At 28.2% G+C, this 23,346-nt stretch overlaps 2 protein-coding genes across 2 annotated transcripts in view; one reads left to right on the forward strand and one right to left on the reverse strand.

Annotated features, from left to right (window-relative positions):
• Positions 1-17,388, forward strand: part of LOC107441024 (Upf1 RNA helicase) — a 37,160-nt gene extending 19,772 nt beyond the window's left edge. Inside the window, exons 15-25 of the mRNA XM_043040835.2 lie at positions 1,481-1,694; positions 3,669-3,786; positions 3,867-4,023; positions 5,419-5,561; positions 7,525-7,567; positions 7,809-7,940; positions 8,027-8,117; positions 11,384-11,542; positions 11,624-11,748; positions 12,713-12,835; positions 15,260-17,388. Coding sequence (XP_042896769.1) covers positions 1,481-1,694; positions 3,669-3,786; positions 3,867-4,023; positions 5,419-5,561; positions 7,525-7,567; positions 7,809-7,940; positions 8,027-8,117; positions 11,384-11,542; positions 11,624-11,748; positions 12,713-12,835; positions 15,260-15,385 — 1,431 coding nt within the window. The 3' untranslated portion in view covers positions 15,386-17,388. The remainder of the gene's footprint in view (positions 1-1,480; positions 1,695-3,668; positions 3,787-3,866; positions 4,024-5,418; positions 5,562-7,524; positions 7,568-7,808; positions 7,941-8,026; positions 8,118-11,383; positions 11,543-11,623; positions 11,749-12,712; positions 12,836-15,259) is intronic.
• A 1,491-nt stretch (positions 17,389-18,879) lies between these two features.
• LOC107437796 (DNA mismatch repair protein Msh3) overlaps positions 18,880-23,346 on the reverse strand; it is a 45,343-nt gene continuing 40,876 nt past the window's right edge. The window contains exons 18-20 of the mRNA XM_043040836.2: positions 21,584-21,692; positions 20,572-20,743; positions 18,880-19,049 (exon numbers count right to left, since the gene is read on the reverse strand). Coding sequence (XP_042896770.1) covers positions 18,989-19,049; positions 20,572-20,743; positions 21,584-21,692 — 342 coding nt within the window. The 3' untranslated portion in view covers positions 18,880-18,988. The remainder of the gene's footprint in view (positions 19,050-20,571; positions 20,744-21,583; positions 21,693-23,346) is intronic.

Consider the following 23,346-nt stretch of genomic DNA (forward strand, 5'->3'; position numbering starts at 1 on the left):
GAAAAAAAGACATTTTTTTTTATTTTTTACTTTTGCATTTTTTTTTTGGCTATCTTATTGCTTCAACTCTTTCTTAAACCTGTTTTTTAAATTTAAAATCTATAAACATGAAGATGCAGAATATAACAGTTTTGGTTATACCTATCATTTCAATTAATGTTATTAACATGCTTTTTTAAATTTATTGTTGTATTTTTGTCTGAGAAAATACTAACTTCTTTAAATCATGAATTTTTTTTTGGAATTAGTCATGAAAAGTTGTGGATTCGAATATCAGAAATGTAGTATATTGCCCTGTAAATCCCTATGAAGGCACTATGTCATGGGAGAAACATACTTTTCATGTTGAATTCTTTTTTATCTACATAAATGATTCAAAATTTAAAGTATAGAAAAGTGAGTTCAGATAAATTTAGAGTAAAGCATTAAATATCAAACTCTGAAATTTTATTTCTTCTAAATTATTGCTGGATTATTCAGAATAAAAGAATGGAAAGTAATCCTGTAAAGATTTATATGCATTTTTGATATTTTCGAAATATTTTTTTTTCTGCATTCAAAACTTCATGATTTTTACTTTGAACTTATTTTGCTCTTAAATTAAGTATTAGAATAACAATAGATGTGAAACAGAATTTGGTATGACAATTTTTTCAAAAACAGAATTTTTTTTTGGGGGGGGGGTCCAAATATTGCATATCTCTCCCCTAATTGCCAAAACTCAAGCCGCTTAAACGATAGCAGTACTTGGGACGAACTTTTTTTCACTGCAGTAGCCTCCTGAGAAAGAATGATCCTCAGGTGAAAATGGGTGGAGCTTCTGCAGGTGTGCCATTGCTTTGACAACGCGATTCAACTGTAGATCGGATGAGGTTCTTGTTGTTGAGTTCTTAACGATTTTGTTTTGACCCCTGATATTTGATCCAGGTTTTTCCTTATTGGTTCGACTCTCATTGAGTTTGCATACCTGTACATAGTTCTCTTGACTTTACCAGTTCTTATTTTTAGCCGTCTCTGCAATTGTTCATGCACTATTTGTTTTTTATTTACTTCTGTCCATCATAGGATTAATGTATTTTAACAATGGAGGTCAGTTTGATAGATGAACTAAAAGGTACGATCGATGCTACTGAAAAAAATAAATTCAAGTTTGATTGGTTAAATAAAACAGTCCAAGTGACTAAAACTGTTAGTAACAATCTTTCAGAAGATATTGAGGTGAAAATTAGCGACTGTTTTAATTTAGAATGATTTACTGGCAATTAATTTAAAATGATGATTATTAAGTAATTATGATGATTATTAAGTATGATGATTATTAAGTATGATGATTATTAAGTATAGTAGTAGTCAAAAAAGTTTAATTGTATAAGTTCAACTTTTTAAAAAATTTTTGTTCACTTTTATGCCTGGCTATATCATTCTCTTAAAGATAGTTCTCTTTTTAAAGCATTTCTAAACTTATTTTATCCTTTTACAGCTGATACTAGTGGGTGATCATTGTCAGCTGGGACCTGTTGTCATGTGTAAAAAAGCTGCAAGAGCTGGTCTCTCACAATCCTTGTTTGAGAGATTGGTTGTTCTGGGAATAAGGCCTCTGAGGCTGGAGGTGCAATACAGAATGCATCCTCAACTTAGCAAGTTTCCATCCAACTTTTTCTATGAAGGTTCTCTTCAAAATGGAGTTTATGCAGGTAAAATGATTTTATTTATTATTCTCTTTACAGGAGCTTTTAAGTTAAAACAGGAGCTTTTAGGTTAAAATAATCTTTATTGTGATAAATGTTTTCGTGATCTAAACCAAAGAATTATTATAGTATTTTATTAATCTTCAAAAATCTGGAAATTTTATTTAGATGAGCCAAAAACCAGGGAGAAAGAACTATTGGTTTGGGTTACTTTAAGAACCTTCAAGATGGATGTCCCCCCTCCACAAAAAATGCAAAATAAAGTAAAACAGATGCATCAAACAGTGCTTAAATTTCTAACACTTTGTTTTGCTTCAATTTCTTATATCATAGGGGTCTGTTTCGAAGAAATTTGGGTCCGTTAAGGGACCCTTCACAAAATATTTTAACTTAAAAACGGACCCTTCACAAATTCGTTTATCTTCGTTATTGTTTTGTTAATCGAATAAACCCTTCCCAAGGAGGAAAAAAAAAGAAAGATGTAAATTAATTAAGTTTTGCCTTTGGCAGACGCTTCTTCCTATATTCGTCTGAAATGAATATTCTGCGTTTAACAGTATAGGCTAAATACCAAGTATTTGTATGTTGCATCTCTTATTTAGAAGCAGCAATTTCTGTTTATTTTTGAAAATGTAATTTTTTTAAAATTATAGTTCTACAGTGTTGAGCATAATCTTGTATCGATTTACAATTTAAAAACTCCTTGAAAAAGTTTTTTGCAATAAGGACCCTATTTGTATAAATTCATCAAAACAGGACCCTGGTTGAAAGAATGTGACTTAACGTTTATTTTATATTCACAAATTACGAGTAATTTTTTCACAATTTTACAGAAACGAACCTTTCACAAAATGTCTGGACAGACCCCTGTATCTACTAAAGGCTTTTCACCTCATTAGTATATCAGTATTCTAAAAATCTTATAAATTTTTTATCTTCTCCAAGACTTGATATTCATGTGAAATATATTTATAAAAAGTAGGGATCTGAAGATAAAATTTTAAAAACATACAAAGCTCTTTTAAAACCATATCAAGATCTTTGGTAAAAACAGATTCACTTCTAAAGATATTTTTGCGCAGAAAGATATAACATAACATTAATAATGTTATAACAGATATAACATTTAATAACAGATATAATAACATTCAATAACAGATTTAATAGCATTTAATGACAGATATAATGATATTTTGATATTTAATAACAGGTAATGTAACAGATATAACATTTAATAATGTTAATAATTAATCCTATTAAAAATATATCTCCATAAATAAGAAAACAGAATTTCCCCAGCAGTTATGCTAACTGTGTTGAGTGTTTTTTTTTATATATGTTATAAACTGCTGGAAAAAAGGAAGTTTATTTATTTTTATTCTGTTTCCTGACTGATTCTTTTCTGAATAAGTTCTTTGATTTATCTTTTTAATAATTAAAAAAAGAAACACATTGTTTATTATAAACCTTAACATAAACAATGTGTTTCTTTTGTATATAATGACGTAAGCAATATAGATTGGAAATATCATTTTTAAAGTCGTTTGCGAAAATTAGGGAAATTTAGAATACTGTCAAGAGAAATCAGGGGAGTATTTTGGAAACTTTTGTCCTCACAATGGCAACAACTATGAAATTCCTGATGAAGATAAACAAAGTTTAAAATAAAGAGCAAAGTAGAACACTCCCTGGAATGAAAGTTTGTTGCAACTATGCCTCTTCAAAGTTTTAGTTTGCTATGAAAATTAAAAAAAACAAACAAAAAAAAAAAAACATAATAGATTCAGATTTATTACCAAATATTTGAGACATATGATTTGTTCAGAAATTGTGTGTTCTACCTCAGTTTCTAATGATTTTCAGTAGAAATTTTGCATGTAATTTCCTTGTCAGTGTTAGTGATCACCTAGCCTTTTATTTATTGGTTTATTTTCTCCTGTTGGTATGTTTCATGATGAAATTAATTTTTAACTTTTGCAGAGGAGAGAAAAATGAAAGGTGTTGATTTCCCGTGGCCGCAGCCGGATAAACCCATGTTTTTCTATGCCTGCCAAGGTCAAGAAGAAATTGCGGGCTCTGGCACATCTTATCTTAATAGGTAGGTTTAGACATAAGTTAAGAACAAGTTACTTTTGGGTTAATTTTCATCACTTAATTTTAATTTCCTTATTCACGTAGAACTGAAGCCGCTTTGGTGGAAAGACTTACGACAAGGTTCCTGAAATGCAGTGTTAAACCAGAGCAAATTGGTATTATCACACCATATGAAGGTCAAAGAGCATATTTAGTGCAATATATGCAGTATAATGGTTCATTACATGCAAAACTGTATCAGGTAGGATATTTTTGTACTAATTTCAATCAGTTATTTATTTTTATTTTTTTTCAATCATTTATTATCATATTATTTCTCAATAGTTTATAATTTATTTATTTAGATTTTGTTAGTTGAAGTTGAAAATAACACCGTGTGTCAGATCAGAGTAGTGTGAAATATATTGTAAAGCAATCGGAGACCTTGTAAAATAATGTTTCGAACCGATGTCCTTAATTGAGATTCCTCTCAATGTTTTTGCTATATTCTTAGATTTTTGTTACATGCTAATTTGCATTTTTGTTACTTGTGAATAATGTAAAATGCCAGAAAACACATTTAATTTTAGTGAATATGTCACAAGATGATGTTGACAAAAGTGTAAAGAATTTTCCATATGTTAGTAATTTTACAAGTATAGTTTAGTAATTTTACAACTATTTAAAATGTGGAGCGAATCATAATCAAGTGATTATTACTTGTACCAAAAAATCAATTTTGTCAAAGGGGAATTTGAAAATATTTAACCTCTAAAATAGTACATCGAAATTGTATAATCATTCATCTTTTCTTCAGAATTATATTCAAAAGATGCCTTTTTTCGCTAATTGGAGTGGAATAATGAGAAATAAAGAATAATAAGGTAAAAAATTAGTTTTTTTTTCTGCAGAAACTTTCATTCTAATATTTTTTATGCAGTCATTACTAATGATTTCCACATAGTTTTTAAAATCAGATATTTTTATATGATATTATTTATTATAACAACCGAATCTCGAAATGGAAACACACATTTAGTAACCCTTTTCATCACGTGATTTCGTTGCCGATCTTTTTTTTTCTTTTTCCGGTAGTTACTGCTACGGATTTCACAATTTTTTAATGGCATGAGGATTTACAAAATACGAAAAAGGAAATTAATAATCAGTGTGTTTTCCCCTTACAAAATGCGAGAATATTGCCCATAATATTAGACTAAAAAAAAATTAAATATTTTTTTAAAAAATTTTTTTATTTGATGCAATTTTTTTTGACACTTCTGTTACTTTGAATTAGTAACATTTATAGTTGTCATGTTCAAGATTATCTTTCAGAAAGATATTAGTATTAGAAAGGTTGGTCGCAGAAATCTCGAAAAAAATTCTGCCACAGGGATTTTGTCTATTTTGAAATCTGCTTGTTAAACTTTTGCTAAGTGAAAATTTAATTTTTTATAATTAGTTATAGGACATATTCTCTATCAAAAAGAAAGTTTCCTTGCTTATTGATTAAAAAAAATGTGAATTTCTAAAATTTCTAATTGTGTTGTGTATAGCAAAAATGTAATCTGGAAATCTGTGAAATTGACTGAAAATCCTCATAATGTTTGTGTATTAAAAATACATTATTCGTTTATTTCTATATTCTCTTTTTAAGGACATAGAAGTTGCGAGTGTGGACGCGTTTCAAGGGAGAGAGAAAGATTTAATCATTATGTCATGCGTACGTTCGAATGAACATCAGGGCATTGGTTTCTTGAACGATCCAAGGCGCTTGAACGTTGCTTTAACAAGAGCTAGGTATGAATTATAGACATTTTCATATTATGTGCATTTTTTTTCCCTTAGAGAAATAAATTGCGGAATTCGGTAGTTGTAAATGAATTCCTTGCTTATTTTAACGAAATTATAGAAATTGTTGTGTTTCGCAAACTTTGTTTTTAATAAATTTATAAATTAATACTTAATCTATTTTTATGTCATACATGTTTATTGTGTATAATTTGTTTGAAAAAATCTTGGTTTATTTAGTCATTGCTGAAATATTAGGCCGATTTTGCTCATAGCGTGCCATGAAAAGAAAATGTTTCTTTAAAAAAATTTAGGTTTATTCGATAGGTGCTATTGAAAAAAAATGTTTTCGAAGGATTTTTTTAAAAACTTTGATGATTAGTTAATTGCTTGCAAAACATGAGTAATATGTATTGACGTTAATTTTTTGTTGCGAGAGTTAAGAATAAATAATAAAAAAAAAAAAAGGAGTCTGGAACATTTAAATTTAAAATTTTTTTTGGAACATTAAAAAAAAAGTTTCATGTATCTATCTTATAGCAGAATTATTGAATCCCCTTCTGTTGTAAAAAACATGTGTGTATATATTGAAAGTAATGTGAAAATCGATACTGTATAAAGATATATATATACAAACCTCCATTTCTAGAAATTTCTATTTTTTAGATAAATTTTTAACACTCAATAAAAAAAATCTTTTTGACAACAAAAAAAAAGTTTCATTTTGTCTCTTTTTGCCATGTCCATAGCTGAAGAATAAAATATTAGGCAGATTTTGCACATACCATGCCATGAAAAGAAAATTACCTTTTTTTTAACAAAAAAAGTTTTTTTAACAAAAAAGTTTAGTTTTATTCAATAGTTATACTGTAAACATGAAGATGTTTAAAATATTTTTTTAAATTTGGTCAGTAGTTAATTTCAAAACACTAAATAAAAATCTTTAGTAATTGCTCTTAAGAAGATACCAGGCTGTGGAAAAAACTCTTCATTGCAAATTCTGTTTCATCTACTATGTTATTTTAAAATTTGAAGTTTTTGAGAAAAGTGAGTCCAGGTATATAGTAAACCGTGAAATTTCTAATTCTGAAAAAGTTTTCAAAAGATTAATGTTTTCCTTAAGAAATCCGCTTTGCTCTTTTATTTCCTATTTTTATTATTAATATATACGATTGATTTACTGTTGAAGTTTAAACCTTGTTTTATGTTATATTTATCTGAATATCTTTGCTAATTCTTCACCTCAAATAAAAATTGTTTTAAATCTGCTTTCTTTTTCTTTTCTTCACTCTAAATATTGTTAAGTTCTGTCATTTAATCAAAAGCAAAGCATTTGGTGTAGTCCTTGTCATTTTTGTCATTTCATCAATTTACCTTGTCATTTATTTGTAATTTTTATTTATAGAATATATGGTTTAATCTTTTTACTTTAAAGACATAGTGCCTAGAATTTTTTTTCCAGACTTGCAGATGTCTGGACCATTTGAGATATGGGACCACTGTAATTAAAAAAATAGCTCCGTTTTAAAACAATTATCAACAAGACAATTGTGTAACATAGTCTGTATTGTATGGAACATCGTCTCTAACTTATTGTTTTGTTTACAAAGCTGCAAAAACTAATCCATAAATAATATTATTTGTTCTGAGTGAGAAAAAATGAAATCTATCATCAGTGTGCGACCAAATTATCTCATATATTTTAATATCCTTCTTAAAATCATCATTATTATTTAAATTTATTATTAAGTTTAATATTATTTATTATTTGTTAAAATTAAATGTTTCCAAGTTTGAAAAAGTTTTAAGTAAGTAATTATTGTAGTAAATACTTTTTAATTGCTTAGTCATCTTACAATATTGTTAGAAATATCATTTTATTAAAATTAAATTATATGAATTATTGCCTTATGCTGTAGTAATAACTTTTTATTTTGTTGTGAATTGTTAATCACTGAGTTGTGTATTTTAGGTATGGAATAATTATTGTTGGCAACCCTAAAGTTTTATCCAAGGTAAATATAAATATTTTTCATTGTTTTTATATTTAATATTTACTTTTCAAATTTTTCATATATTCAACATCAAATCTTTCTCTCTACTAACATTTGAATCCAAAATTGATTTTGATGGTGTTTAGTAGTAACCTCTGTATTTGAATATTATTATTATTATGAAAATTAATAAAATTGGTTTCGAATTATTGTTGTTATAAATGTTTAGCTTTGTTTTAAAATTTAATCGTTTTCTCCATAGCAAACTTTGTGGAATCACTTATTAACATTTTACAAAGAAAACAAAGTTTTGGTTGAAGGGCCATTAAATAATTTAAAGGAAAGCTTAATACAGTTTAGCAAACCGAGGAAGCTTACCAACACAGTGAACCCGGTATGTATCTCTTCCAATTCTATTAGCAATAAATTTCAAATTGGTTTTTGCTATTCAAAGATTTATATTTTTTCATTTAATTTCAGGGATCCCATTTCATGAATACTGCCATGTACGATGCAAGAGAAGCCATGATTCCAGGCAGTGTGTATGATAGATCATCTCACCTAAATGGAGGTATGTTTTATTTCTATACTATGTTGCAAGTTTAAGAAAAAAAAACAATAGTCCTTATGTAGGAGCCTGCTTGCATCTTAGCTTCCAGCTTGACCGTATCTATGCATCGGCCGTATATCTACATCGGCATTGCTCAGCCTTCTTTTGGTTTCTTTCTTAAATAGTGTGAAATGAGGAAAATAAAACTTATTGAATAAAAACTATTGTTTTGTCAATAAGAGTTAATAAAAAAATATCTAAAAATCGTAACAAACATATCTCTTTCTATTTACATTTAAAGAAACTGATGAGAGAATAATAAATATTATTTTCTTACAGACAATTGTCTTTTACAGCAAACAAAAGTAAAAATTTGTTATCTCGCGTTTTAATTTGTTAAGGGCATGCCAGCATGAGATGTTTAAGAGAGATAAGATTGTTCACTGCTCTATTTATGAAATTATACTGGGAACTGTTTTAAAATAAGTAATTCTGAAACTAAGATTAGTATATTTTATTCCTTTGTGATAAAATGTGTCCATATTATACCGAAATAAAGCGGATTATACTCATTTTTTTTAGTTAGCTTTTTGCCTTTTTTAAAAATATTATGGTGTATGTATGCTGTTACAAAATCTGCCTTAGTTTTTTTTTTTTTTGGCTGATTACGAGACTTTTAATTGCTATGACTTCATTAACTCCTAAACTTAATAATTATAATTTAATAATAATAACTTAGGCCTGCAATAATCTTGACCTAAGTTATTGCAGGCATTTAAGTTAAAGAATTTGATAAATATTATTAATTTTACTTATAACTTTTTTAAATATTTGAATCATTTTTAGAAATGATTCAAATGAATTTCCCCAACTTTTTAAAAGACTCAACACAGTTTTATGGTAATAAAGTGGTGTATCACATAAGCCATTTGAATTATTTAGAAGTAGTGGTGAATAAAATCTCTATAAATCAAGTTTACTAAACCAAGAATCAGGCATTAAAAGACTACCACTAGAAAATATTTATTCTCTGTCCAGAGCAAGATGGCATCTCTGATGTTAGTTCGATATTGATTAAAGTCCCACTATTCATAGTATTAAGATTTTATTAATAACTTATTAAATATAAAATATCAGTAAATTAAATAAACTCAAATATTATCTATAAATCTTTGTTCTTAATAGTTTTAATTCATTAAAGCAACAGCAATTATTTTTAAAAGTGTGTGTTTTGTAAAGGGAATTCAAAATTTTAATTTATATTTAAACTTACAATAAATTTATAATATAAAAAAATAGCACTAATTTATTATATTGCCAATTTTCTTACACTACAAAACTAGTTTTTGGATAATTTAAGACAGATGAAACCAGTTATTTTAAATTTAATTATATTTTATTAAAAGGCATGGATCTAAATTTAAATTAATAAGCTATTAACTTTGCATTATAGTTTATTACTCATTTTCAAATATTTCAGTATTGCTCAAATTAAGCTTTTACAAAGTCTTCCTTTGCGCAATCGACAGAAGTGTTTTGGACAATAAAGTAAAAAACATAATTTTTGCTATAGAATTTATTGGGTTGAAAACATACCATCATCATAATAATTTAGGATTTTTCAAAAAAAAAAATTCTAGTCCAAAATTTTAAATTAATAAAATTTATAAGCAAAGTACTTTTTGGATAGGTGATCTAATATTTTATTAAACCTTAAAATGCACGTGTTATTTTGAAACATAATGAAAAAAGAATGAGCAAAGCACTTATGAAATAAAAAAAAAATTTATTTCTAACTTTATTCTACCATTTTGCTATTTGTGATAGAAAACTTCAATTAAATATTATTGTTATTAACTAGCCCAACTTAAGACATAAGACATCACTGTGAAATCTTCCATTCAGTAAAAAACTTTTTTATTTTCATAGCATTGATACTATTTATTTTTCAATTTAATTTCATGAATATTTAAGGAATTTGATGGATGTACCTTAATAAAATTTTAAAAGGAAAATTTATTTTAAAGTAAATAATAAGCACTGTAAAATCAATACTCATTTAAGATGAAAGCTAATGGTCTCGAAACTAATTGATCAATTTGTGCAACTAATTGAATAACAATAAAAAAGAAAACAAGACAAATAATTGTTTAAATTATAGTAACATGGAGCTCCTAAATTATTTTTTTGAATTTCTAAAACGTATTTAGCTTTATTATTTATTTTATTTTTTATTTAGTTATTTTGAATAGCATGGTCTTAAATTACATTGTTTATGTTGGGCGTATTTTGCATTATTTTTTATAAGGCTACTCAATTTATTGACGTTGGGTCTGAAACAAATTAGTTTTGATTGAGATAAGGTCAAAAATATATAGTCTCTCCATGGGTATTATGAATGCATTTCTTGCTAGTATTTATTTAGAAACACCGAAAGTTAAGAGTATATTTTTGAAATCTGGTTTTAAAAACCGTCAAACTAAACATTTTGAATTTCAGTTAGGAAATATATGAAACAATGAAATGTTTTTTGATAATTAAATACTCAAATATTTTTTGTGGTGACACAGCCTCCAAAAAACATTAATTAGATGAAACATTTCACTAATTGTTTTAAACATTTAATATGGAGCGTAGAGTTTTTAAAAAATGTTTAAAGGTGCTTATTTTCAATTTTCGTTTTTTAAAAGCCCTTAAAGGTGCTTTTTTTCATAAGTTGTTTTTAAAAAGTGCTTAATTTTCCCTTTTTGAAAAGGAGATTTTTTTTCTTCTTTACCATGTCCATTTTCGCCACGTATTATGCAAAAGCCTGCTTTTCAAATTGTTCTATTCAACGTTTTCACAATTCATTCAACCACAATCTATTTCGGCGTACCGTCGACAAGAATTTAATGTAAAATGATTGGCGTATGAAATTACCAATCATTTTACATTAAATTCTTGCGAGTCCACACATGCGTCTACTGAGCTGGGTTCGACAAGATTATTGCACTTTCATGTGCAACTCTGCTGTGTTTTGCCACAGACTGATATCAAACTTAAAAATCTCTTGATCATTTTATAATGGCTGATATAATCAAGAAAAGAGTTCTTTGTCAGAAATTAGTTATTTTATCATGATCATGTAAAGTCTTTAAAAATTATTTTGCATTTTGTTAAAGTATATAGTGCTTAAAAATATTTTTTGAGTGCTTGAAAAGTACTTGTTTTTTGTTGAAAGATTTGGCTACGCACCCTGTTTAATTTTAAATGAAGAAGGGAAGTTAATGATTATGACTTTCATTCAGGTCCAGCATTTTACAATCGACCACACGATCAACTCTCCTACATTAGTCCAGAAAGAGCTCAGGGTACCGTTGCTAATTTGCCTGTTCCTGTTGGGATGTTCTTGAACATGGCTCACATTCCTCCACGTTTCTACAATCAACATCAACAAGCTCTTCAAGGTAAAAAATTTACTGGTTTATTTTGTCATTTATGTAATGTTTTCAGAACTAGTTAAAAAATACTTTTTCTCTTCCTTATAGCTCGTCAAAACCAAAGGAATCGTAATGCCACAAGAAAAGGTGGAGGCAGACAAGCAAATGGTAGAGCAGTCTCCAATGGGCAACTTAACCTTTCCCAGACTGGATTTAACAGCCAAGCTAGCCAAGTAATTTTAAGATTTTTTTTGTAACTACGTTGGCATAGCGAAAGTTTGTAATATTTGGATGCTTCATTTAACTCTCTTGAAACTGCTTACAGTTTCGGGGTTGCCACTCCACAGGGAGAGTAGGGAATTTACAAATCACCTAAAATAACACTAAAAAGGCTGGGGATTTGGAGTTTTTCTTTACAAACAGAAAAAAAAGGGAATTGTTTCTTATTTTTGTTTTTAAAAAAATAGTGGCCACTCAAAGCACAATCTATGCATGCCTGCCAAGTCTCCTGTTTACCCGTATATTCTCAAATTTCTCCATAATTTGTTTAAGAAATTTTTTTTAAAAAGATTGGGTGATAAAATATTTGCTGATGGCAAAAATATTTCTCTTATTCCCCAACAGATAGTGCAATTGCCTTTACTGCAGTATGTTGAGTGTTAGCAGTCTAAGTAATTATAAATTATGGCTTTAAAAAAAACTTCTTTAGGTTAAGATTTGTATACATATTTTTTACTTCGTAAGTGCTTTATATTTCCAAATTAGAATTTCTCCTTTAAGACTTACATGATTATGCATGATGTATCAAAACTCTACTCGTAGGTTAAAACATGTTGCTGGTAAAATCTCTGTTATTTTATTTCTCCAATGTTGGCAGGTATGTCTGGAATATTTGAGGATGATATTTCAACTATACTAAACTGTTTAATTTACTATAGCATTATTTGTTTTAAATATGTTCAGATGTACCTTTTTTCTCTTAAGTTTTTCCAGCAATTAAAACTAGTGTTGTTAGCCCAATGTAGCTTGTACAAGAGCACAGATATTGTGTGTTTCTTCTTACTACAGTGTGTATAATGTGTACAGGGAAAACATAGGAAATTTTTTTTCCCAGAATGGAGTGGCAACCCTGAGTTGTAACTGCTCTGATGCCATTCAATGAAGTTAAACTAATACAATTTTGATGTTGCCTTTTAGGACATGATGGGTGGATTTTCTCAAGGTCCTCTTACGCAAGGACAGTTGAGCATGAGTCAGATGAGCCAGCCCAATTATCCAGGACTCTCTCAGCCTGGTTTATCACAGCCAGAGTTGTCTCAGGTGAGTAAACCACAATTACTTTGAAAACCACTCTCTATTACTTTTTTTTTTAATGGTTTACAACTTATATTCTATCTATCTCATTGATTATATTATATATTCTTTTCACTCAAATTATTCATTATTACCAGGGTGTAGAGGTAGAGGGTAGCACAAAAACAAGTTGTGTGGTGACCAGTAAGGATATACAGGAAAAGGGCATTCCATGACCTGGAAAAATTTTTTTGTTGCATTTATGCAAATACTAGATATTGCCTAGTTTGGGTATAGGAATTTCAAATCTGAAATAAGTTTTGTTTCTAAAGCTGCATATTTAGTCATCATAGAATTTTTAACAGTACTTGAAGGAAAATCCATATCTGCAAAAATTACTTTCGCACAAAACTGTTAAGCATCATATTCACTATGTTTTCATTTTGAGATTAATGAAACTCTACTTTAAATTTGTTTGATTAAGGAAATCTTAAACTTGATTGAAAATTTTTATAAGTTATTGGTATGAGGAAATATTAACCAATTGATACTGGCTATTTTTTTTTTTTTTAAACAACAGTATCATAAATTTATCTTAAACAGTCGTATTCACCATATTTTCATAGTGAGATTAATGAAACTCTACTTTAAATTTGTTTGATTAAGGAAGTTTTAAACTTTATTAAAAATTTTTATAAATTATTGGTAGGAGGAAATATGAATCAATTAATATTGGTTACTTTTTTTTAAAGCAACTAAATCATAAATTTATCGCAAATTTTAATAAATTCAGTCTTCTATAAAATTATACTAGAAACTGTTAATTTTCTTTTCTTAAAGTAACTCTAAAATTAAAAATATGCAGTAGAAAAGCTATTTAATGTAAACTGCAATTCTTCATAACCGTATTAACTTTTCAATCTCTAGAGCAAACCAAATGAATTTTATTTCTAGCATGCATAATAAATTTTTTTCTATAAATAATAAATACTTTAAGTAAATGCATATTTTGGTATTTTTCAATTCCTACTATTAGTTCACACTCTCCCCATATCTTGATCAAATTTTAAATCATTAATAAAATACTTTTTATTCATTCACTCAAGTTCAAATACATTTTTTTAAACTTGTGGATACTTGATGTTAATAATACAGTTTTTGCAAATATTAATTTATTAGATAAATAGGGATGAGTGAAACACGAAATGGAATTTTCTGATTGATTTAAATTTTACTATAAGCGATTCAGTTTATCACACATTTTAAAAATAACATCAGTGTTAATTTCTTACTTTTAGCTCTATTTGAACAAAGAAATAGTTAATTGCTCACGTGTGATCCATGCCTTTTTTTCCCTTTCAATTCCTACTATGAGTTCACACTCTCCCTCTATATATTTATATATCTTATTCAAATTTTCAATCCTTCATAAAATATTTTTTATTCATCCATTCAAGTTCAAATACATTTTTTAAAAACTTGTTGTGGATGACACTTGATGTTTTACATACAGTTTTTTCAATTATTAATTTTAGATTTATATGGGAGTAAAAATTGTAATTATTTTAAAAAAAAGTAACTAAAATAAAGTTTTTCTTTGTTGACTTAAGTAGGAATTGACTTTGAATTTTTTTTTTTTAATATTGTTTATTTTTAAGTAGTATTGCTATTGTTCTGTATCAGATTGCCATGTCTAGTAGGTAAGTTTAATGTTATGCAAAATGATCTATGTAACACAAAATTCTATATAACAAAAAGCCTCTTGTTTCCAGATTTACATTATTAAGACTGTAGTATATATCATGATTTTTTTTTATGATGAAATTTTCTTTCTTTATGTATTATAATTTGTTTTAGTTCGTCATTTGTCCTGCTTATTAGTAGTCTGTATACATACCATACAGGAAAAAAAAATCCAAGTTTTTCTCTTTTGGCCTATTATTTTATATTTAATTATTATATCAAGTTTAATAATTTTTTGTTAAAAGCTGTATACTTATCAAATTATTTTTTTCCAGGAATAAAATTTTTCTTCTTTTTATAAACTTTTCTTTGTTATGTATTAAAATTTTGTTTTAGTGTGTTATTTGTCCAGCTTAAAAGTAGTCAATTTGCATACCATCATACAGAAAAAAAAAAATTTTTTTTTTTTTCTTCTCTTCATTTTGGCCTATTATTTTATGTTTTATATTTAATTATTGTTTCAAGGTAAATAATGTTTTGGTAAAAGCTGTTATGCTTATCAAATTATTTTTTTTTCTTGGAATTTTTATTTTTTTAAAGTTTATTATTTGTCTTGCTTAAAAGTAGTTTGTATGCATATTATACAGAAAAAACCCCTAATTTTTTTCTCCTATTTTATGCTTTATATTAATTTAGTTTCAAGTTTAATTGTTTTTTTTTAATTTTAAAAAAACTGTAATGTTTATCAAACTACTTTTTTCCCTCCAGGACACCTACCTGGTGGATGATATGCGTTCCCAGACAGAAGGGATGCTCTCACAAGACTCTACATACCAAGGAGATAGGGCCTACTTTGCTGCATCTCAAGGTGGCCAATTCTCACAACCCTATTGAAGTTCTACTATGGGTCAACAGTTGATCAGTGGGCTGGTTACAAAGCCACTGGTTTCCTAACACAGAAGCAGAAGAGTAGCGCTCATACCTGCTACCAGATGAAAAATGAGAAAAAAATAAATAAAAATAAAATAAAAGCATCCACTACTACCACAGATATGGAAAGGCGTTGATGGTGGCCTCTTAATTGATAAATGGTGTTGATGTGTCCAGTAAAGATTCTTGCCGGCTGCTGAAATACGATGCCCCCAAAGTGGGACAGATGATAGCCGCCTACGGTTCGCAAAGCTGACTGCTCCTGAAAGTTTTGATTTACTACAACTGTACCAGTGCTGGCGTTTCTTGAGATCTGGACATTATCACACAGCTTGTGGTCATTGGCCTAAAAATTATCTTTGTTTGTTCATCTCCTCATCGATGATTTTTTTTGTGTACATTTCTTGCTTTGTGTTTAGAGGATTCCTTTTTGTCTTTGTGTCGTCCCCTTTCAATTTTTTTTTTTTTTGAATTTTAAAAGTAAATTTTTTTTCTTCCCTTCATTTAATGTTTATAGTTTTGGTACTCCGGTGTACGATTTTGGTTTTTTTTTTTTTTGAAGTTTGTGAAAGGTATAGGCAGGGACCACTGGGCACTAAACAATAGGACTATATATCTGTTCCGGCTATTTTCATAGCGGGGCAGAGAAAGTAGCTTAAGGGCAGTTTATTGAAATACATTTTAAATAACAAAAAAAAATGATCATGCCTTTTATGTGTATTTATATATGTGTAAATGACAAACAATATAGCACCTCTGTTCAGTTTTTGAGTCGCTATTGTGAAATATTTAAATTAGTGGTAACAATTTTTAAGTAATGGCACTTACAGAATATTACAGCCCATTCGTAGTTGAAGCTGTTTGCTTTATTTTCTCATGTTTAAAAAATATTTTAGCCTTATATTTTGTCATAAATTCAAAATGCAAAAGTTACTGCAAAGAAGATACCTTTATATTTCCTTGTTTTTGTATTGCCAAAAAAAAAAAAATGTTTTTTTTTATTCTGCTTCTTTTTTACAGACTTAAATACTGCACTCAGTGAGAGTTTCAATTCGTGTGCTTCTGTTATTATCTTTAATTTCAATGCCACTATAAATTGTAAAATATTAAAGACTGTAAATATTTTATTGAAGTTAAAAAAAATATTTTTATAATTTTTCTTTTTATTATTTTGAAAAAAAAAATTATTTTGTATAATGATTTTCTTTTACCGAACTAATAATTAAAAAGAATAGTTGGGAGTTCTGTTAATATGCTTCTATTTCTATTCTTTCTTATTTTGTTTTCTATATGCATAAAAGAAATAGTAAAAATGTAAAGGTTATAAATATTTTATAAATTATTGAAATTTTAAAAATATTTTTATAATCCTTTGTCTTAAAATAGTTTTACAAATAACCTTTGATTTTATTGAATTATAAGAACATAAAGTTTATAAAAACAGTAAAAAAAAAAAAAAAATTGGATCAAGATTATAACAATATTTTGTAGTATTTTATTTATTTTTTTGCTCAAAATTGTTTTCTATGATTTAATGGTTCTTTCCCAAACCTTTATAAGTTGTCTTTCACATAACTAAAGCATATTAAAAATATGATAATACTGAACTAAATCTCTATTTCTCCAATATATTTTTCTAATGTATCCGCATAAGAGTTAAATTGCTTTTGATATATTGCTGTTTGAGTTAAACAAAAAAAAATTTTAAATCCTAATTGACCTTGTATTTTTAACATGTGCTGTCTAAATTTGCCTTATTTTATGCTAAATAAGTTTATTTTCTTTCAGTTTTGTGAAATTTTAAATTAGTTTTCATTTCCCCCCATTTGTAAAAACAAAAGTGTATGTTATCGAAGCATAGTTGTGCTGGTTTACCAATCATCTGTATAATAACTAATTCAGATTTGTTTTATTATTGTGAAACTGTTACTTGTTCCTAAAATAAATTACTTTATTCGTCTGTTTTACTATATTTGTTTTTCTTTTGCTGTAGCATAAGTTACAAAAAAAAAAAAATCTAGTTGAATCAATTTGCAATCTGTCATATGTACTTCTTACACAGGATGCCAGTACATAGTTCATTCATATTAACCCATTTTAGGCCAAGCATATAAAATATGGTATCTTCATTGAAATATGCTTACATTACATTCATTAAGACACAAAAAATTTCGTGTATAAAAAATTATATTTTATTTAAGAAATAAAATGGGGCATATGGGCATCACCATTCACCGAATCAATGAACAAACTATTTAGTTGAACGCTTGTTGTTGTTTTTTTAAATCTGTATTATTTTTTTTATTTACTGGCTTGCAGCTTTAATCCATCGTAAAAACAATGATAAATCTCAAAAGTAATAATTATACATTTTCAAAAAATTTCATTTGTCAATAACCTTTTTAAGTTAAAAAAAAACTTTAATAGTTTAAAAGTTTCTCAACAGTAAGCGTTTACAGCAATTGAAATTACTATAAAATTTTGGGTGTCTTTAAGAACCTTTGGCAATAGCAGAAAAATAAAATTAGTGAAAAATATACGTCACAGTGTTAATAAAAAATAATTATTGAGATGGTGCGTTTGCGCACCTTTGGCCGAAAATGTTTTGCCGAGTTTATGTGATCACACACATATTGCATACCAGTTTACTACCCTGGAATTTCCGGAGGGTCTCTGGAAATTCCAGTGGGCACTCCACAATGATATCAATTTTACCCGAAAAATAAACCACAGCTAAATGTTGCATTTTTCAGCCAATGACGTCACACAATCGTACCCCATCTTTTACGTCGGCTCTTTCTCCTCCCAATGGTGAACGGTGTTTTTCGGCTTCATGCTCTTGCTGTTGTGTATAGTGCTGACATCTCCATTAAAGCTGGGGTGCTTGTGAGAAATGTATTTCGTTCTACCAAAGCTAGTCTTAGTTGCTGACGGAGACCATGTCTTCCAAAAAAACATTCACAGATGTATCGGAAAGAATATTCAGTAGAATGGCCTGTATTTACTTGTTCCACTCATCACATTGCAAAATGCATAGTTTTGTTCCGAAATGGTAAAAAACGTCTAATGAAGTTTCTTGCTAAGATTTTATGTGAAAACATGGATTTTTTCGTTTATGTTTTGTTCCTAAATAGCAAAATTAATATTTCTCTTGCTTATCATAACTTGAAATTTCTGATCTTGAGTAATATTTACAGTTTATTTAAACTTACAGTGGTGATAACAAAAATTTCACGTTTTAAAATAAATTGATTTATTTAGTACCATAAAGGCCTCCTAACAATCATAAAAAAATTTATTTTTTTGAAATTAAATTGTTGAAAGCACTAAAATAGACCTGTATTTAAAGTTTATTTAGTTATAGTTAACTGATAAATTTGTGAATAGTTAAGAGTTCTTCAATGAATATATTTTACAAAGGTATCCATTGTGTGAGATGAGTGATTGGTTACATAGTATAGGAAAGCACTATAAGTTTTTTATTAAATTAACTTAGCATGCATTTCAAATTAAAAGCATTTATGCAATAATTAAAAAGTCAAAATTTACAAGGAATTTACATCATTATCAAGACGCAGAATTGGCGAATTTGTTTAGTTCTATCTTCGTCGCCAAGTGTTTAAGCTTCCTAAAAATAAAATAATATAATTTAGTGTAAGTCTTTAAATAACAGTTCTATTTATTGAAAAAAAAAAAACTTATTTTAAAACAAATTTGAAAACATCCACTAAGCAAAGATTATGATGATCTACTTTTTTCTATCAAAATTATTTTAAAGAAAAGGAAGAGTAGAATTTTTTTAAATATATATATATGTTTAAAATTTAGGGAAAATTTAATAAAAATCTGGAAAAAAAAGAAGATATCTCTTCATCAGCTCATCGCACGATTATATTCACAAAAAGGAGTGCATTCTATATTGTATAAATTTAACCAAAGCGAAATATATCTATACAATAGTGTGAGGAGCGCTCAAATTTTTTTTTGAAACATTGATGATTTTGAACATATTAAGTATAAATATCACGTTAAAAACAGAAAATAAAATAAAAATCGTACATAATAGTATGAGAGCTGATGAAGATATTATATCTCCCCCCCCCCAATTTTTATTGAATGTATTTTTTTTTTCTAAATATTTAAAAAAAATCCTCTTTTTCCATTATTCTCGATCATGACCACATTAATAATCATCATTCACCTTCCTAAGGTCTAAAATCCTTGCTAACTCCGAAAATTGCCAGGGGGGAAAGGATCTGTGACTATCTGGCATGAGTTTTATACCGGGTGATGCATAGGATATTAAAATTTAGGACGGCAGATGGTGATGATTAATATCAGAGGAAACGGAAAATTTAAGTCGCTGGTCTAAAAAGGTATTAGTTTGTGCATATTTTTACAAGCACATTTACATTTATTTAATAAAAAATTGAAATGGAAAATTACAATACGAAGAATGCAATGATTTGTGATGAAATATGCTACTTTGTAACAATAAAACAGATCAAAACACAAAAATAAAAGTAACCTAAATAGCATATCATCCCTTTACATCGATTGTTGGTCTGGGGAGTCACTGATAATTATTTTATGGTGGTTCAAGTCTAACTTTAGTGGTTCCAGATGAATCAGGATTGCCACTCCACAGGGAATTTAAAGATCACCTAAAATAACAGGGAATTTTGAGTTTTTCCTTACAGAACTGGGAAAATACAGGGCGTTTTATTTCTTATTTTCGTCTTTTAAAAGTGGTGACCTCACAAAGCACAATATATGGGATATTTAAGGATGATATTTCAGCTATACTAAACTATTTCATTCACTATAGCTTTATTAGCTTTAAGTGTGTTAAGCTGATCCTTATTTCTCTAAGTTTTAACAGCAATTAAAACTATTATAATTAGCCTAATATAGGTCACTCAAGAGCTCAGTGAATGTCCTCTTAATACATTGCATATGATATGTACAGGGAATTTTTTTCCAGATTTGAGTGGATACCCTACCAATTGACTATAGTTAATTTTGAGCTCTGAATGTGGTCAAGGAAGTGTGACAAACTTCATCTACGAGCTTTAGAATTGTATTAAAAATTATTTTTAATTTTTGTATAAATTTTATTTCAGTAAAATCATAACAAAAATGATAAATACCTTAAAATATCTATTTTTAACCTCCGAATTTGTGAGATTTCATGGGCTTCATTTAAAATATGTTTTGGGATCCCCGCAAGAGCAGCAACATTAATTCCGTAACTCTTGTCACTTATTCCGCTGATCACATTGAAGAGAAAGGTAACGCTGTCTATATCACTGTCATCATTTTCTGGTGGAGTAAAAAATATTTAAAGTTATTAGATACAACTAAGCATATATAAAATAACAGAAGGAACAAATATAAAAGAAAATATTTTACTTTATTTTATAATCGTCGTTGAACAGAGGACTAAATTTTTTGGTTTACGACTACTAACGTTCAACTCTGTAGCCTAGTAATTTTGAAGCCAATCCAGAAGACAAGGGAACTTCTGGATCAAGTATTGAGAGAAATTTGCCTTTGCGGAGGACTTTATGATGAAACTAACCTGCATTTGCGTTACATGGAGAGGAAGACCACAAGAACCTCCCATGGTTCGCCTGACGGCAAAAGGACTCTAACCCATAATTCATCTACAACTGAGAATATTTCACGTCAGCACTGTGATAGGTGCACGGCGGATGCAGATTCATATCGACCAGCCATCGCCGGGATTCGAGCCCGGTTCACTTCATTGAAAGGCGAACGCTCTATCCCCTGAACCAATGCGGCTCTGCATTGATTTTTGGAAAATTGTTGAGATCATGACTGATTACTTTCTACTAGTTTTCTTCGTTCTTGCCCTGATTTACCTTTTTTGGCTACCTCCGCTTCCCTTGGCTACTGTAATTTTTGTTCTGTTTACTTTCTTTATTGATTTCATATTCCGTTAAAGTTTTGTTTTCTAAGTTTCGTCGTCCGTTTTATCATTATTACATAGTTAATAAATTAGTCATTTATATATAATTTTAAACTAAATTTTATTTAAAAGTTGGTTCAGACAACAATGCAATTGAAAGTATGAATACAAATTATATTGTTGTGAAAAAATTAAAAGATTTTGTCAATCATATTTTTAAGTATACTCACTGTCTTTTAAAATGTAAGCCATAGTGACAGTACAAACTTTATCAGGAAACCGCTGTTTAAGCTCAAGAATTTCAGGATAATGTGTCACAAATACAGTTAAACATCCAATCTGAAAATATGTAAAAAAAGTTATTCAAAAGAATGAAGCAAAATGTTATGTAGAAAGGAAGCAGCATAAGGTTAAGCATACAGGGTTCCTACAAAAATCTTGAAAACTTGTGAAAACTATACAAGATATTAGGCTAACTATAATAGTTTTAATTTAATTGTTAAGTTTTATTAAAGAAATAAGGAACAGCTTAACGCACTTAAAACAAATAATGCTATTTTAAATTAAATAGTTTAGTATAGCTGAAATACCATCCTTAAATATTCCATACATTGCGATTTGAATGGTCACCATTTTTAAAAGATGAAAATAAGAAATAAAATTCCCTACATTTTCCCAGTTTGTGAGGAAAAACTTAAAATTTCCCGCATTTTCCCTGTTATTTTAGGTGATTTTTAAATTCCCTGTATTTTTCATGTTATCCTTGTAGAGTGGCAACCCTGGCATAATATACCTAACATTAAGAGGGTGTTATACCAAGGAGGAAACACTTCATGTAGATCATCATAATCTTTGCTTAGTGGATGTTTTCAAATTCTGTTTTACCAGCATAAGTAGTTTAGTATTTAGAGTTTAGAAAAAAAAAGTTGAGTTAAACCCGTATCAAATTATAGAATTTCAAGTGTTGAAATAAATTTTTTAAACCATCAAAACGCAAATAAATTATAGCAAGATTACTTATGATTATGCAATGGGAAAGCAATGCTGCTTTAATTAATTTGTTATTTGATACTTTGTAAAAAATTTTTTTTCAGCATTTGAAATTCTATAATTGATTGTAGGTTAACCTGAACTCACTTTCTTCTAAACTCTAAAATACCAGTGGAGTTGTAATGGTCTCTCATGAATGCAGGTTTATTTAGGTCAGATGTCTGATGCTCCCAGTTTTTTACATAAGGTTAAGCACATATCTAAGATTAAGAGGATGCTATACTATGGAAGAAACACTTCATGGCAAATTCTGTTTTACCAGTATAAGCAATGTAATATTTAAAGTTTAGAAAAAAGTGAGCTAAGGTCAATATGTATGCTTTTATTGTTTTTTCTTTTAAGATAAACATCATTAACGCTAACTATTCTATAGAAGCAAAACATTATATATATGAGTATAAACAATGCTTAAAGGTTAAGCGTTCGGCAAGTGTAGACTGATTTTATTAAATTTCCTCGATTTTTGTAACAGATGAAATAAATTTATTTAGTGATTTTATTGTCACTAACCATATATATCTTCAATAAAGTACCGCTTACTTAATATCCAAGACAAATACAGTCGGACCTCTATTTAACGAAGTCGATAAATCCCGATAATAAGTTTGCTATATGGAAAATTCGTTAAATGGAAAATCTCCTTTTGAAATACTTAAACAACACAAAACAGGATATAATTTCATAAACACTAGACATAATCAAAATAGCACTTGATAAACCATCATCTTGTAAACTAGTATCTATTATTTATTTTATAAATCTTAGCCATAAAAGAAATCTGCATGGAAAGCTAGAATAGAGCAAAACATTATCCAGTGTTACACTATCATGATACATACATTTTCAACTTTAAAAAAGCTAAATTTATACCTAAAATTATAGCAGCATTTATTATAAAAGTAATTTTAAACACACATTACCACACGCGTTAAGTTTATTTGCT

Source organism: Parasteatoda tepidariorum, chromosome 7 (assembly GCF_043381705.1).
Source record: "Parasteatoda tepidariorum isolate YZ-2023 chromosome 7, CAS_Ptep_4.0, whole genome shotgun sequence".
In the NCBI taxonomy this organism is placed as follows: Eukaryota; Metazoa; Arthropoda; class Arachnida; order Araneae; family Theridiidae; genus Parasteatoda; species Parasteatoda tepidariorum.